General features: G+C 36.2%; 3 protein-coding genes across 3 annotated transcripts in view; 2 read left to right on the top strand and 1 right to left on the bottom strand.

Moving 5' to 3' along the window:
• Window positions 1-178, top strand: part of LOC106876290 (uncharacterized) — a 7394-nt gene extending 7216 nt beyond the window's left edge. The window contains exon 4 of the mRNA XM_014924785.3: window positions 1-178. This exon is cut by the window's left edge and continues 248 nt beyond it. The gene's annotated coding sequence lies outside the window, so the exon portion shown is untranslated.
• A 1578-nt stretch (window positions 179-1756) lies between these two features.
• On the top strand, window positions 1757-10212 carry LOC106876287 (uncharacterized). The gene is made up of 4 exons (XM_014924780.3): window positions 1757-4068; window positions 7087-7290; window positions 8653-8736; window positions 9765-10212. Exons 1-4 carry the CDS (start codon window positions 3978-3980, stop codon window positions 9935-9937), a joined length of 552 nt encoding a protein of 183 aa, XP_014780266.1. The 5' UTR covers window positions 1757-3977; the 3' UTR covers window positions 9938-10212.
• Window positions 10213-11356: 1144 nt separating this feature from the next.
• Window positions 11357-17500, bottom strand: part of LOC106876288 (uncharacterized) — a 7248-nt gene continuing 1104 nt past the window's right edge. The window contains exons 2-4 of the mRNA XM_014924781.3: window positions 15885-16100; window positions 13089-13172; window positions 11357-12697 (exon numbers count right to left, since the gene is read on the bottom strand). Of these exons, the coding sequence (XP_014780267.2) occupies window positions 12396-12697; window positions 13089-13172; window positions 15885-16100 (602 nt within the window). The 3' untranslated portion in view covers window positions 11357-12395. The remainder of the gene's footprint in view (window positions 12698-13088; window positions 13173-15884; window positions 16101-17500) is intronic.

Below are 17500 nucleotides of genomic sequence, written 5' to 3'. Positions count from 1 at the left end.
GTTTTTTATACTCCATTGTATAATGCAGAAGATAGGGACCATTTTTCAAATAGACAAAATAAAGCAAAGTAAATATTAGTTTCGATGATAAACATATTCAGTTTAAAGACATTTTCTTGAGATTAATTGTAAAAGCCAACTGTAAAAACCGAAATAAAGAAAATTGAAGAATGAAAAATTTATTAAGATTTATTTGCTTTACCATTTGTTTAATAAGTTCTCCCAATCGCTCCTCCAAAGCATACAATTGTATACATACAATTGTACAACCAATTAGGCGCAGGAGTGGCTGTGTGGTAAGTAGCTTGCTTACCAACCACATGGTTCTGGGTTCAGTCCCACTGCGTGGCACCTTGGGCAAGTGTCTTCTACTATAACCTCGGGCCGACCAAAGCCTTGTGAGTGGATTTGGTAGACGGAAACTGAAAGAAGCCTGTCGTATATATGTATATATATATGTATGTGTGTGTATATGTTTGTGTGTCTGATAGCCTTCCCTACCAGAAAGGCATCTTTCAGGGCGATAGCCTGTCCGTGTTGCTCTTCGTCCTCTCATTAAGCTCTTTTTCATACCTACTCACATAGTGACCATAGAAATGGATTCAGAAGAAGCTCACATTTTTCTTTGTCAAGGAGCTGAAAATGTATGTCAAATACCAACCACCTAACAGAACAACTGGACCACATTACCGAATACTCACCAGACACTGGAAGGAGATTCTGTGGAGTCAAATGTGAAGTTTTGATAATAAAACGTGGAAAAGGTGTACCCTGCGAATGACTTGTCAATACAGCCTCTGTAGTCAGGTGACAATTATAAGTATCTTGGACAGGATGGGATTGTCATGTATAATGGACCAATATATAAGGTGAAGACTAGGAATGAATACGTCAGGAGAGTAAAAAGAATATGGTCATCTGAACTCTCAGCTTACAACAAGCATATTTCTTACAAGACCTTTGCAGTGTCTGATCTCACATCTATATTCGACCTTATGAACTGGTCACTATAAAAAAATTTTTTTTTTAAAATCAATAAGAAAGATGTTCTAACTCGCAAGCTACTTAGTGTTACAAGATATTTCAACACCAGTGGAGATGTAGACAAGCTATACTTCCTCCCGTGAGGATATGTGGCCATGGTCTCAACTCTGTATTGATATCATATCAAGCACGTATTGTGACACTGGAAAAAAACATCTGCAACGGTGGAAAGAGACTAGTAATTATTTTGTCCAACTTTATGACTATGAAATCAACAATATAATTAGGATAGCTAACGTGTGTGTGTCTTTGGACCTGTCTTTGTCACCCACCGCTGCTTGACAAGCGGTGGTGGTGTGCTTACGCCCGCGGAATTTAGCTGTTCGGCAAAACATTCTCCAAGGTAGTGTCCCAGGATCGCTGCTGTTTAATGACCAAAATAACTAATAAACGCACACACACACACGTAATTATCTACACATATACATACATATATATATATATATAGACGTACATTTATACATATATATATATTCATATATATATACATATATATGTATATATGTATATATATATATATATATATATATATATATATATATATATATATATATATATATATATATATATACATATATACACACACACACACACACATATATATATATATATATGTTTCTTTATTAGCCTCACAGGGCTAAACATAGAAGGGGCAAGTTACAAAGTAGAGCTTTTCTTTTTGGGGAGGAGAAGGAAGGAAAAAAGGCGGGGAGGGGGGGTAGATTTTCGATCAAAAGGGATCGTAAAAAAAAAAAACCATCATAAGGGATCGTGTATCACAGAAATGTCATGATGTAAAGTATAAAAGGGGAAACAGATTAGGTTTATCCGTGGGAAGAAAAGCGTACGGGGGCCAGGATGAAGATATTTCTTAAGTTTAAGTAATACCATTGGGAAAACCGGCAAATGCTAAACCGGCAAATGTCAAAACCGGCAAATGTCAACTTTACCGTTCATCCTTTCGGGGTCGATAAAATAAGTACCAGCTCTGTACTGTGGACGATGTAATCGACTATCCTCCTTCCCCAAATCTCTGGCCTTGTGCCTATACTATAAAAGATTATTATTATTATTAAAATGGTTTCCCTACCGTCCTAAATGGACATACTTGCAATAATATTTCCCCACTCTACAGGTTTCAGATAACATTTAAGTCCTCATCAAAAGCATCTTCTTCCTCTGAAAGAATTTCTCTGTTGCAATGGTACTGCGCCGTATATATCCAAGTGTCTTATATGTAATAAAATTGTTTTTTTTTTTTATCGACGTCTAGGTCTGAATAGGCCGATTACCCGATTATCAATGACCAGGAACACAAAATTCCTCCTGAACGAGGCCCAACATCGTTGCAGGGTTTAAGAACAATAATTTTAAGGGTACGGTAAAAGTCCATTACAGCAGCCCCGGCACATGTCTGGGAATTTAATTTTATCGATCCAGAAAGAAGGAAAGTCACAGCTGACCTCAGCGGGATTTGATCTCCGAACGTCAAGAGTCAGAATGAGTGCTGCGGAGCATTTTGTTCAACGTTCTCACGATTCTGCCAATCAACCGCAAATAATTCAGGCAGTAATATTTAAAAAAGAAAAAAGGAGCTCAACGAAAGCATTGATCCCCGCTACTTTACTTGTACTGCATATTTTATCAACCTTGGACGAATGAAATGCAAGTTTGTCCTGGGCGTGAATTGAACCCACAATACAAAAACGTAAAAAGTAGCTCAAGGCATCTTGTCTGACACCTTAACGATTCTGCCAATGATTACGATGATGACGACGATGATGATATCACGACCAGAACAATAACAACACCGCCAATATCATCACCACAACCAACAATAATGGTTTCTAATTTAGGCATAAGGCTACTAGTTTTGACGGGAGGAAGTTAGTTAATATTCTTTTCTACTCTAGGCACAAGACCCGAGATTTTTAGGGAGGGGGCCAGTCGATTAGATCGTCCCCAATACGCAACTCGTACTTAATTTATCGGCCCCGAAAGGATGAAAGGCAAAGTCGACTTCGGCGGAATTTGAACTCAGAACGTAGTGACGGCCGAAACATCGCTAAGCATTTCGCCCGGCGTGCTAACGTTTCTTATTTCTTTATTACTCACAAGGGGCTAAACATAGAGGGGACAAACAAGGACAGACAAATGGATTAAGTCGATTACATCGACCCCAGTGCGTAACTGGTACTTAATTTATCGACCCCGAAAGGATGAAAGGCAAAGTCGGCCTCGGCGGAATTTGAACCCAGAACGTCAAGACAAACGAAATGTCGCAAGCATTTCACCCGGCGTGCTAACGTTTCATATTTCTTTATTATCCACAAGTGGCTAAACACAGAGGGAACAAACAAGGACAGACAAAGAGATTAAGTCGATTACATCGATCCCAGTGCGAAACTGGTACTTAATTTATCGACCCCGAAAGGATGAAAGGCAAAGTCGCCCTCGGCGGAATTTGAACTCAGAACGTAAAGACAGACGAAATACCGCTAAGCATTTCGCCCGGCGTGCTAACGTTTCTGCCAGTTCACCGCCTTAAAGTTAGTTAATATTGTCGACACCAGTACTCGACAGAAAATTTATAGATCTCGGAAGGGATGAGAAGTAAAGCTGATTTCGGCTAAATTCGAACTCTCAATCCCGGAATAATACTTCTAAGCATTTTGTTTCCTGTGTTGTATATGTTTTTGTTTTAACTTTTCAGTTAGTATTTCAGGAAAAGTATTAAACAATTGGAAACCTATCCCGAATATTTTATGTTCCTGGTGCTTTGTATTGTAGTTCAAACAGCAACACATATTTACTTGTAGGCCACTTGAATAAATTTAAGAGATTCCATTTATATATTACCCCTTCGTGTCCCTTTTGCTAGAATTTCTTTCTCATTATCGGACGATCCCGCGACAAAAATTGAAAATATTATTATGATGTTGACCAATGCAGTCTTTCACCTAGCCCTGATGTTTTGTTTAGGAAGATGTGCTGTGGTGAATATTGTGCCTGAGATAGAAGAAGGTAAGTGTTCTCTTGGAACCCAGTCGGTCTATCTATCTCTCTCTCTCTCTCTCTCTCTCTCTCTCTCTCTCTATCTATCTGTCTGTCTGTCTGTCTGTCTATGTGTCTCCGTGTGTGTGTAACTGTCTGTCTGTCTCTTTGTATGTATATATATATTCTTCTACTTCCTCCCTTTGTTTCTCCCTCTACCACTCTCTCTACCGGCATGGTCACATGCTTCCGGTCAATAATCCTTTCCTTCCTTGGCTTTCGCCAAGCAACGCACGCACCACTTTGTCTCTCTCGGGTTCGTGCCTCATCGCGTTCATACACACATAATTTTTCTCGTCTGGCCGTAAAGCCTTTTCTGTTTGTTTTCCTGTCTTGTTTTTGTCCGCCACTACATTCCTTCATGGCTAGATTTAATTTGCGTATACAAATTTAATCTGCGATCCATGGGACGAGCCGTTTTAACGATGCGTCCTGCCCAAGCTCGTCGAAACGCCGGTGTTAAAACGTGGGTAGCTGATGAAGTAGAATGTTCTCTATGTGGCTCGTGTGTTCTCGTCTACGTTTGTTTGCAATGTCCTGTACCCAGATATGCACCTATACATACAGGTGGATGTCGGTATGCACATACCTGTACGTATATGTGCATATACTCATTTACTATTTGTTTATATATATATATATATATATATATATATATATATATTTCGGAAATTACTTGATACAGTATTTAGAGAAATATTTTTTCAAAAGCTAAGGTTAAGAAAAAACGTTTTTAAGAGAGTAGAATGGTATTAACATTTAGGATGGAATTTTACAACTTGCGTGTAGGCTTTAATAAATGTGCAAGCGTTTTCAGTTCTCAACGTTAAGCTTTTGCATATACTATAGCCATTCTTCTCTATTAAAATTTTTTTTCTTAATCTTAACTTTTTGAAAAAAATCTGTCTATATATATATATATATATATATATATATATATATATATATGTATGTATTTACAAGGGGAGAGAGAGAGGAAGATAGGTCTATACCTTTATATATAGATACATTTATGCACACGCACGCATACACAGTGACACAGACATAGACACATACACACACACACGCACGAACGCACACGCACGAACGCACACGCACACAAAGCAACAATTTAAATGGGTGGCTTATTAGCAATTTGAACCTAAGGGCAAAATTATTAGAGGTTACAAAAGTGATGGAGGTTACTGACCGACACCAGCTATTGCTAGAAACAAGAGTTAAAATAAATCAAAACCCACAAAAGTTCAAATTGTTAATAAGCCACCCATTTTATTTGTTGCTTACACTTTTACCGCTTTGAAAATCAGCACATAAGACCGACAGAGGTAGGCGTTAAGAATCGCTGGCGAGGATTAAGAAAATCATATTAAAAAATTTTTTTACCAGTGACTAGCATGCATAAAATAGTCAATAGACAACATATCATTCATGTAAAATTAGTGTACAATTTATACACAAAAGAGGTGACCCTAACGTGACACCTCACATGATAAAAGTAACAGTCAGAGTCCAAACCACGGTTAAGAGTACTTTCGAAGGGGATAAAAAATAAAAACATTTTTAATAGTTACCACTTGTACCATGTTAGCTAGCCACTGGTAGAAAATTTCTGTAATTTTCTACCCTATATAAATTTTCTTAGTATGATTTTCGTAATTTTAAAGAAAGTTGGAAAATATATTTTTATTCGCTGCCGACTATAACTGCGCTTGCGCGGTGGATTTGAAAAATTATGATGTATAGAGATGGGGCATGTGCTGTGTATTTGTCACATAAATATACGTTAATTTTTAGCGCTCTTGCTGATGAAGATAACGAATTATTTTATTTGTTCATTAATGTTCGAAACCTAGGAACAAGTGGTAACTATTGAAAATGGTTTTATTTTTCATCCCCTTCGAAATTACTCTTAACCATGGTTTGGAATTAGACTGTTCCTTTTAGCATGTAAGGTGTCCTGTTAGGGTCACCCCTTTTGTGTATAAATGTACACTAATTTTGCACATACACACACACACACATATATATATACATAGGAATGCAACCCATCTCCCGACATATATACACATATGTTCTCCTTTAAATGCGCAACAAGCAACATGCATTGGGTTAGTGCATAATTATTGCTTTTTTTTCAACAAATTTTATTCAACAAAAACAATAACAACATGTAACAAAAACCTCTCTAAATGATTATTCCGGAGCATATTCACCATCTACTTCAATTACTGCTTCCCATTTGCTTGGCAGACGGTCAGACCGTCATTTAATGATGTTTTTGTTAAATATAGTTATTGTTTTTGTTGAATAAAATTTATTGAAAAAAAAAAAAAAAGCCGCAATAATTATGCACCAACCCAATACTATGAGGATCTAATGTCTCTGCATAGTTGAACTCCTGTACTCAATTAAAGAAGTACGATGTTGCATATATTTTGAGTTAGGTTATAAGTTAGGTCACAGAACCAAAATATAAAAGAACCTGCGACTAAATTAATACTATTTTGGATTTTTCATTTGTTCATTTGTTTCAATTATTTTACGATGTTTTTATTCGCAACTGAACAAGATATGTCTTTCGGCACGAAATCCACCTCTAGAGATATTGCAAGACAACAAGATTTTTCTGGAAATGTGTGTATGAAAAATGTGTGTTGGTTTTGGGCCTGGTGTTCTTGTAGAGTGGTACTATATGTTTAGCGTTGTCGAGGAAAGGAGGTTAACCGGTGTCCAAAGGTCTCACAGGTATCTGTTTGCCGGTTTGTGTGTGTTTTGTTTTTATTTTGGTTAATTCATTCGGAGTATTTGTGCAGGTATGGAGTGTGTATAGGGATCCTATATGTGTGGGGCGGCTGATATTGTAGGTGGAAATAGGGTCTACTGGGTGGATGTCCGTCGTGTTAGGACGCATATGCGTCTGTGAGTGCGTTTGTGTATGTTCTGGTCAAAAAGGTAAATATTGATGAATGCCTTTTACAATATTTTTAGGTATAGATGATGAAATGATTAATGTTCTAGAAGAAATTGTTGAAGAACTCCAGGTTGATGAAAAGCTCACCCAAACCCCCAATACTGGTTTTGCTCTGGAAATTACAAACATAGACGTGAAGGCTGCTGCGCCAAGAATGAAGTGTAAGTGGGAAGGTAGAAATGGAAAGTGCTGTTTTAAATTCCATTTAATTCTGAACATAGGTATGTACATTTATTTGTATGTTATTTTTGTTTGATTATTATTTGGTATTTATTTACAACGCATAATCTTCCATGTTAAAATACTAGGTCTGATCAAAAATATTTGGACTGTTGCTATGGTAACGGAGCTAAAATACGCAGTCTGAAGCCGCTTGGCACAAATTCACCTTCAACTCTGTCTCGCATACACACTAGTTAAAACGCTCTTGTTCACGTTTGTTGTTTACAGTAGTGCCTGGAAGTAAAGTCTGCAGAGTGTGGTCGTCTCGAAAAGAAGATCAGGATTCAGCTGCGAAGGATCTCCTTGATTATGTCTTGGGAGACGAAAACATTTTCAAAACGGGTCATGACACCGAAGTCAAGGGTCAGTCTTTGAAGTGGAAAAAGAAATCCGAGGCGTCGAAAAATCCAAGGCATTGAAGAAATCCAGGGCGTCGAAGAGATCGAAGAGAATGCGACGAAGCAGCTGCTCCTATCCTCAAGGAAGGTGTTCTTGAAATGCTTCTATGAATGACACAAGATAAAGTGTATGACTTCAGAAGGGAACAACTGCGAAGGAAATTAAATACCGAATTGATATGTGTTGTATTTTTATTGTTACAGAACCAGTACTGATACTTTTTTATCAAAGCTCGTAAAAGTGAGGCATTTGTTGTGCTTTCTGCAAATAATATACAAGCATTTTCGTATTTGGTTTGTAAGATCTCTTGTGTGATCACATATGCTGAAACAGATATTGCTAACAAACCTAATTTATAGAATGATTGGTCAAACGATTAACCAAGCAATCGATTATCAGTTTATTGGTTAAAGAAATAAATAGTAAAGGAGTGAAATATAACCATTGCGTATGTTTATTATAGGTATAATGACCCTCCCAAAACAACAGAAATTATACAGGAACTGTTTTCAATAGATTGTATTTGGAGCTATATCAAAACTTGAATCGCCATTTCATTAAAAATAGTACTAATGAAATGATATGAGCCAAGTACTTATATCTAGTATACATTCCTATTTTCAAAAAATTCAGGTACTAAGTCATCAACAGTTAAAGTTCTTGGGTACGAAGGGTACTCAATATTGACAAGGGTTTATATAAATTATCAACGAGTCCCCATTGCCGTTAAGTATTGTGTCCGGTGTGCTAACGATTCTGTCAGTTTACCGCCTTGGGGCCACGGTACTAACAAGAATAAAGTACCAGTGAAGTACTAGGATCGATAGTAAAGACAAACCGTTTGCCCACTTAAGTTGCTGCTCTTGTACTTTTATCAGAAACCCATTATTTATGTAATGGAGTTTATTCTTTGTTTTTCATACTAATAAAGTTTGGTCTTCTGTCTTGTTTATATTTTTCAGTATGTGTGAAAATGCATGACTACTACCCGTATCTAGTTTACGAAGTTAACGCAGGTAGCGTAAAGATGAACGGGCATTTAGATGGTAAGTACCAATCGCTCAAAGGACATTAGTATTGTTTTCTGAAATAAGTGAAAGTCGATACATGTCAGAGGTTTATATAGTAAAAGTAATTTATTGGCGATAATATTTAATCAAAAAGAAAAAAAAAACAAAAAACAATCGGCTTTGGAGAGTATTGAACTTAACAGCTTCTACATTACAAGGACAGCATATAATTTGTGCAGGAGTTTACCTAAAAACTTGAAGAGAAGAAAAGTAGAGAAGGAGGAAATGAAATAATAGAGTATATGTATGTATATATATAATTTTATTTAAAAGAGTTCCAACTCTGTCTGTTTTTTATGTTTTATTTATATTCTTGTAAAATTAATGTGGGATATAGAATATGGAATATATAATATAAAAATGGATGGTACAATGAAATAAAGTATTGAATGTCTTATTGAATATATGGAATATGTCTTATTGAATATATGAAATATTGAGTGTTCAATATAAAGGATTAAATATATAAAGGCGAATACGTATTTTCAATACCTTGTGGTATTTCATCATGGCCGGTATCTGACAGACTGTAACAGACTGTAACAGACTGTACCATCCATTTTTATATTATATATTATATATTCCATATTCTATATCCCACATTAATTTTACAAGAATATAAATAAAACATAAAAAACAGACAGAGTTGGAACTCTTTTAAATAAAATAATATATTCCTCTATACACGATCATACAAAACCCTTTTTTGTATTTATTTTTACTCACACATACACACACACACACACACACACACAGACATACACACACACACACACACACACACACACACACACACACCTATATATATATATATATATATATATATACATACACACACGAGTGAGTGGACAAACAAAAGAAAGTGTACTAAACACATTTATTCGGAGTTAATGTATTATTCAAATCATATGCACGTGTGTATGTGTGTGTGTGTGTGGGAGCTTGTGGGCATTTATACACTCTAGTTCACTTTATTATGTATAATTACTTTATATCGTTCACAGATCGCAATAAAGACCGCAAGCTTGATATCCCTGTTTCGCATGTAAAACTCGAGTTTGAGATGAAACTCGAATCTTTCTCCACGAAAAGTGTCCTGTTGTGTTTTAAGGCTGATTATCATGCTGATCATTATAATTTCAACAATCAAATTGGCTGCACAAAAAAACAATATTAGAACGGTCGACGTGGCGGACCAATTTCTATGTCAATAACGCAAATATCAATTCAATGACTACCTTGAAGATTTGAGAGCTTCATATTCAATTGCATAAACCCAACAAGAGAACTATTTTTAGATTGACAAAATAAAAATAAAAAAACATTAATCGGAAGACAAATATAGATATTGGGTTCGTTGATAAATATATTGAGCTTAGAGATATTTTTTTTGAGATTAATTGTAACAGACAACTGTAAAAAGCGAAATAAAGAAAATTGAAGAATGAAAAATTCTATTATTATTAAGATTTATTGATCCTCCAATCGGTCCCTCTACACATATAATGAACGTATACATACACACATACATGCATACGTGAGTGCGCGTGTGTGTCGGTATGCGCGTGTGTATATATATATATTTGTATGTATGTATGTATGTATGTATGTATATATATATATATATATATATATATATATATATATATATATATATATAACCAAAATAAGCAACAGGATATCAAGAGGTGATGCAGCACTACAGTTTGAAGCGGCTCAATTTAATTGAATAATGCAATCGTCACATCAGTTTAAATGCAGGGCTATCCTCAGTTGCATAAAAAAATAGAATTTTTTAATCAGTTGGACATAATATATTTTTACTCAAATGCTCTAATAGAGCAAGAATAGGGAAAGAGTTCATGTTGCCACTAATGTAGCTAAGAATATACTACACTTCTAAGAACTGTATATATATATATATATATATATATATATATATATATATATATATATATATATATATATATATATATATATATATATATATATACGTGTGTGTGTGTGTGTGTTTGTGTGTATATATAACAAAGAGCGTGAATGATCCGTGTAGTGTAGTGATTAGAGTTTTGCACTAACGGGATCAAGATTATGGTTTCGATTCGCAGATTGGTGCGTTCTATTCTTGTGCAAAACACTTAATTTCACGTTGCTCTGCTATCTCTTCGACATCCGACGTGCGACACATCGTGAACCTCTACAGACAACGTCGGTGTGATGTTAGCCATGAGCTAATGTTTTACAGGAACTTACGACCACTAGAAACAAATCATCTGTACAGGTTTTCAGCAAGACATTGCGGGACACCCCCGTATGTCTTTTACTACATTAAAGATCCAGTGAGCATTTCATTCGATCAGTGTGTACATCGTCTTTTACAGTATTGTTTGTTAAGTAAGTTTGAAGGTTTACAAAACCCGAAGTCAAATGGCAATTATTTATTTGTTGGTCGTACGAAAGATCGCATGAAAATTAATGGTATGGGGTAAAGTCATGGATACGCATTGGATTACCATAAACAATTAAATAATTCTATAAACCTACTATCATTTTGGTAACTTTAACAGTCTTTTCTCAGTCAAATATTGAGAGTAACTCAATCATATAAAGTTTTATTTGTGTTATCCAAGTGTATCATAAGAAGTAGAGACATATGTCTAACAACATGAAGCACAGAACAAATCGAATTATATAAAGAAATACACAACAGGCGCAAATGTACGTTAATAATATATTTGAGGATATAAGTGTTTCTTCATCGGCTTCTTCAAAGATTATTTCGTTGCTGATAATATTTTCTCACTTGGGTTTGGAGAAAGTGGAGTCAGAATCCAGGGTCTAAGTTGCCGTTAATGTTTTATTTAAACTTGCGAGACGTCACTTACAGACGTACAGCGAAGACATGAGCATGAATGCAGGTAATGTCAGAAAGGTGATGTTCTGAGCAGGAAGAAATGGGCATAAAGTAGAGTGAGCTGAATTCAACTTGGGCAGAGTATGAATTCTTTGGACTGCTCAAACATCCTTTAAGATGTCGTCGATGTTATAATGACGAAGATGTGGAGGGCGTGCTGCATATATACCTGTGCGATCAGCCGAAAAGCTTCTGAATAATCAAGTATGTGGATTTCTGAAAGAAGTACATCGACAAGCAAGTACACAATGTCGGAAATGATGTAATTGTTCAACGCTTGTTTATGTTCCCATAAATTACAGAAATAAAAGTTCGTGTAATGCTCGACGGATATGGTTGGACAGATGAGTTGCTGGAAGCAATTAAGGAGGAAAAGAGAGGTGGGTGAGGGCGAAGTGGGAGAAAAAGATGGATTATAAGTTTTGAGGTTTCTCTCGGTTAACAACTGTCTCTTTGGCTTTGAAATGTTGAAAATAAGTAGAATAAAACAATAATTGTCAAAGTGAGAGTTGTTTCAATTCTCGTCAAGGGAATACAGAGTAGACGTTTTCCATAGATCATAACATATCCGTGTAGAAAGGTAAATAATTGGGCAAACATACTGGTTCATAGTCGAAAGGGTTATGCGTTCATTGTAATATCAATATATACATTAGCTTTGTTTTCATTCAGATACATTAATGACCATATGTAGCTTGTTGTCACTAAGTTCAAATCATATTTACTTCTGATCCTCCATGAAATAACAAAGGTATTCAACGTTATTTTCAACGCTGCGGAACTTGCCAGTATCGGAAAATTGCAACGAATCCTTGACACTGTCTAATGAGATATTTTGAGAAGAAAGAGGGGGTTTATTGAAACAACCAAGATACAATGTTTTTTGGAAGAAGAATACGCTGTAATTAACGCGAAAACATATTCTAAAATGTTTCTCAGTGCGATTTTCCACGCATATACTAAACAAAACACTTGCGGATCCTACGGTGAAACTCAGACTTCTAACAGGATCGTTATACATATCTGTAAGAAATATAGAAGAAAATCTAATTTTAGAGATTACAGAAATGCAAAAAAAGACATTAATATATAAGCTCACTAGATGTATATTCGTAATACATACACACATCCACTCATGCGCAAACACCTACTCATCCGCACTCACTCACATGGATATATATATATATATACAAACATACACACGTACACAAAAACAACCACCTGTATACGTGTATACATAGATCTGTATCTAATACACACACGCGTATATGTATCAATGAGTGCATCTATGAACATAGAACTGTATGTATGTATGTATGTATGTATGCATGTATGCATGTATGTTTGTTTGTTTGTATGTATGTATGTATGTATGTATGTATATATTGTATTAGGAATGTTAAATGACACTCACGCATTATTTGATTTTTAATTTCATTACCATCTGTTAAAACGGTGATATGGATTAAATACTTGGATATTCGCAGTATAACAGAAACTGGAAAAGAGAAAAATATAATATTTGAAATTGTTTTATTTATTACGGCTTGTGAACAACAATGTAAACAGGAAGAGACGTAACTACTGGGACGTAAAAACATGTGTCTTTGCTTAGTTCAAAATTTCCGGCATCTTACTGAACGAATGGGAAGAGATGAAAGAGGTGAATGAAATTGATATGCATTCGGTGGTAAGCTGTGTGGGAGAGCTTAGGATTTCAAGAACTTCGGGTCCACTGTGGTCCATATTACTAGTATCTGTAAAGGATTTCAAATAACAGAAGATGGTCCTGTTATCACGTTATGTCCGAGTTGTTTAGTATCTGTGAAATTGTAAGATGCCATGAAAACAGAAATAGCACAGACACTAAAAAGTAAATAAATGATAAATACTAACAAATTAAAAACGTTTGGTGCTGTCATGGGTGTATGTTTAAGAAGTTCGCTTCCCAGCCATTTGGTTTCAGTTCAATCCCAGCACTGGCAAGTGTTTTCTGCTATAGACATGGGCTGACCAATGCTTCGTTAGTGAATTTCGTAGACGGAAGCTATGTAGAAGCACGTCGGTCTATCTATCTTATCTATGTATCTATTTATCTATTTATCTATCTGTCTGTCTGTCTATCTATCTCCATGCTGGACCGTTGAATGCTGCACGTTTTATCTATCTCCGTTTTTTTTCATTCTCTCCCCATTTTTTCCTCTTAATACTTTCTTTCAAAGAGCGTAGGCTCGAAATACAAAAGACTTTTCCATATGTCTAGAGGGTTAAACTAATATTCTTGCTTGTTGCTCCCACACCTGTCTTCGTCTTTTGCCTTCAGTAAATTTAAACTAGGTGTATATATCTGCCTGTTGAGCCAGAAACAAGCGCACGAGTCTGACTTGATATCTCCAGACATAAGCCCGTCGTTTACTTTAACGGCATGTCAATTTTGGTGAAATTCTTCATCCGTAAAACTAACTCTCTTTTCGAGTTGTGCTAGTCTCAGTAGTTATTTGGTAAGTACTAATCCTCCTTGAGAGGCGGGATGAACTCTGACAAATCAAGTATTTATATTGAATGGTAGTTGGTGTAAGTCTGTTTATATATGTAAGTAATCAATGCATATATATATATATATGGCGATGGCTTCTTGGAGCTAATTCACGGCAGCTTTCGTCCTAATTTTGGGACTGCCATGTTGGCTTGGCGATAACTATTAATTTCCAGTACCGCTGCCGTAGTCTCCTTTAGAGAGACTTAGAAATATTAATAACTCTATTTCTGAAAACCAGTGGATAGATTCCACTGAAATTAGATAAATAACCTTCGAGCAGATAGTCAGCAGCGCCGCCTGGCTAAGGCTTGGCTACTCTGCATTGACAAGGGGCAACACCCTGAAACTAGTGTAGTCTGCAGATGCCAAACCAGCAGGGGGACACTGCTGACCTCCCCTGTTCGAAGGTTATAAAGGACACAGGTTTCGTGTGTCACATAGCTAGCTAGAGGCGATGGCTTCTTGGAGCTAATTCACGGCAGCTTTCGTCCTAATTTTGGGACTGCCATGTTGGCTTGGCGATAACTATTAATTTCCAGTACCACTGCCGTAGTCTCCTTTAGAGAGACATAGAAATATTAATAACTCTATTTCTGAAAACCAGTGGATAGATTCCACTGAAATTAGATAAATAACCTTCGAGCAGATAGTCAGCAGCGCCGCCTGGCTAAGGCTTGGCTACTCTGCATTGACAAGGGGCAACACCCTGAAACTAGTCTAGTCTGCAGATGCCAAACCAACAGGGGGACACTGCTGACCTCCCCTGTTCGAAGGTTATAAAGGACACAGGTTTCGTGTGTCACATAGCTAGCTAGAGGCGATGGCTTCTTTGAGCTAATTCACGGCAGCTTTCGTCCTAATTTTGGGACTGCCATGTTGGCTTGGCGATAACTATTAATTTCCAGTACCACTGCCGTAGTCTCCTTTAGAGAGACATAGAAATATTAATAACTCTATTTCTGAAAACCAGTGGATAGATTCCACTGAAATTAGATAAATAACCTTCGAGCAGATAGTCAGCAGCGCCGCCTGGCTAAGGCTTGGCTACTCTGCATTGACAAGGGGCAACACCCTGAAACTAGTCTAGTCTGCAGATGCCAAACCAGCAGGGGGACACTGCTGACCTCCCCTGTTCGAAGGTTATAAAGGACACAGGTTTCGTGTGTCACATAGCTAGCTAGAGGCGATGGCTTCTTGGAGCTAATTCACGGCAGCTTTCGTCCTAATTTTGGGACTGCCATGTTGGCTTGGCGATAACTATTAATTTCCAGTACCGCTGCCGTAGTCTCCTTTAGAGAGACTTAGAAATATTAATAACTCTCTCTCTCTCTCTCTCTATATATATATATATATATATATATATATACATACATATATCAAAGAAAGAGACGGATAGCCAAAAGAGTTTGAGTATCCCGACAACCATGCAAACACATCAGCGTCAAAACAGCTGCGCCCGGTAGACTCATTCCTTGTTTCTATTCAGACATTTTTATTGCAATTTTCATTGTATTTGTTTGTCTTCCTTTTGAGACGGCAGTCTGTGATTCGTTTGAGTTTTGATTGGCAATTCTTGTAGGTCGAAGATTCACAAGATGTTTGATTTAATTCTTGCTTTCACTGAGATTTTGATGTTCGAAAAAGAGGTGTTAATGTCAATGTAATACTTACATGTCTGAAGGCGAGGTAAAGTTGCATTACATGTTAGCACAACATTTTTCCATATGCACTCGAGGTTCCTATTTTGCAATCCACTATTTTTTGTACCGTCAGTGATCGATTGTTCGTTTTGCGAACCGATATCTGTTATCTTCTTGTTGAGCATTTCATACACTCGCCGTTTGTACATCATTTCCTGCCAAAGAGCTATTCCATGGGAAGTCTTGCCTGTAAACAAAACGAATGGAAATAAATGCATAAATATGTCACTGTATTACGTGATAGCATCATGTGTAAGGAGATGCACACGTATATAAACACATGCTAACTCGCACCTACTCACGCAGCGGACACGCAAAAATGAATCTTTTATCTCTAATCTTCACTAGTTTTCATTCATTGAACTGCAGCGATGCTCCCAAGCGATGCCCCCCAAGCCACCATGAAAAGTTTAGTGAGTGAAATCCACCCCAGTGCTTACTATTAATCGTGAAACTTCTCTACCGGTGTCTTATGCGGAATTGTTATGCTATTGGGACATAAACAAGTGAACACTAGTTATCAAGATTTGGTCGGTTAATAACACAACTAAGAGCACAAACCCAAAGATACACACAGACACAGACAGACAGACAGACAGACAGACAGACAGACAGACAGACAGACAGACACACCAATGTATATATATATATATATATATATTTTTAACCAAAAAATTTGGTAAAAAATATAGTATCTGTTAACAATCTTAGCAGAAAACTCACAGTTGAGTCTTTGAATATATATCAACTTTAAATAGAGCTCAAAATTAATCCGTTGAAAATACTTTATTGCAACAACAATAACAATAATAACAATAATAACAAATAAATAGACCTATGTACATTTCGATAGAACATCCAGAATGATTAATACATATCATAAAATATTATAAAATATTATAATAGGAAATGGAGTATCCTATATTTTATGATATTTTATAATATTTTATGATATGTATTAATCATTCTGGATGTTCTATCGAAATGTACATAGGTCCATTTATTTGTTATTATTATTGTTATTATTGTTACTGTTGTTGCAATAAAGTATTTTCAACGGATTAATTTTGAGCTCTATTTAAAGTTGATTATATATATATATATATATATATATATATATATATATATGTATGTATGTATGTACGTATGTATACATGCATGTATGCATGTATATATGTATGTAAATGTGTGTTTGTGTTTGTGTAAGTTTAAAACAATACATGCACAAGCAAACAGAAAACCGACACAGAAAGTCACCAATTCCTCATTAGTTTTCTGCCAAAGGGTCAATCGCAATTTCGCGCCTTACGGTAATATTGATTCAATTCTGATGGTACCAACAAGAAGCTGGCGCGAAATGGGACCAAACATAACAGCTCAGGAACGAATAAACAAGAAATGAATAAATGTGCAATACAGAAGTGGACATACAAATATAAATAAGTAGGATTCAAGACGAGACTGTGAGTAGACGGACGGGGGACAAAGAGGAAATAAATGAACAGAACACGGTCTTAGGGATTGACAGAGACGAATGTATCGATAAGGCTAAGAGGAACGTTTTGGAGGATTGGACAAGAGACAGCG

The sequence above is a fragment of the Octopus bimaculoides genome, chromosome 13 (assembly GCF_046866305.1).
Source record: "Octopus bimaculoides isolate indiv1 chromosome 13, ASM4686630v1, whole genome shotgun sequence".
Taxonomy (NCBI): Eukaryota; Metazoa; Mollusca; class Cephalopoda; order Octopoda; family Octopodidae; genus Octopus; species Octopus bimaculoides.
This window is presented reverse-complemented; position numbering and strand designations above follow the sequence as displayed.

Excerpts from the sequence above, each read along its gene's own strand:
- LOC106876287 (XM_014924780.3), top strand. The coding sequence starts at position 3,978 with ATGATGTTGACCAATGCAGTCTTTCACCTAGCCCTGATGTTTTGTTTA. Across the intron at positions 4,069-7,086 it reads TGTGCCTGAGATAGAAGAAG|GTATAGATGATGAAATGATT; the intron begins GTAAGTGTTCTC and ends CAATATTTTTAG. Across the intron at positions 8,737-9,764 it reads GATGAACGGGCATTTAGATG|ATCGCAATAAAGACCGCAAG; the intron begins GTAAGTACCAAT and ends TATCGTTCACAG.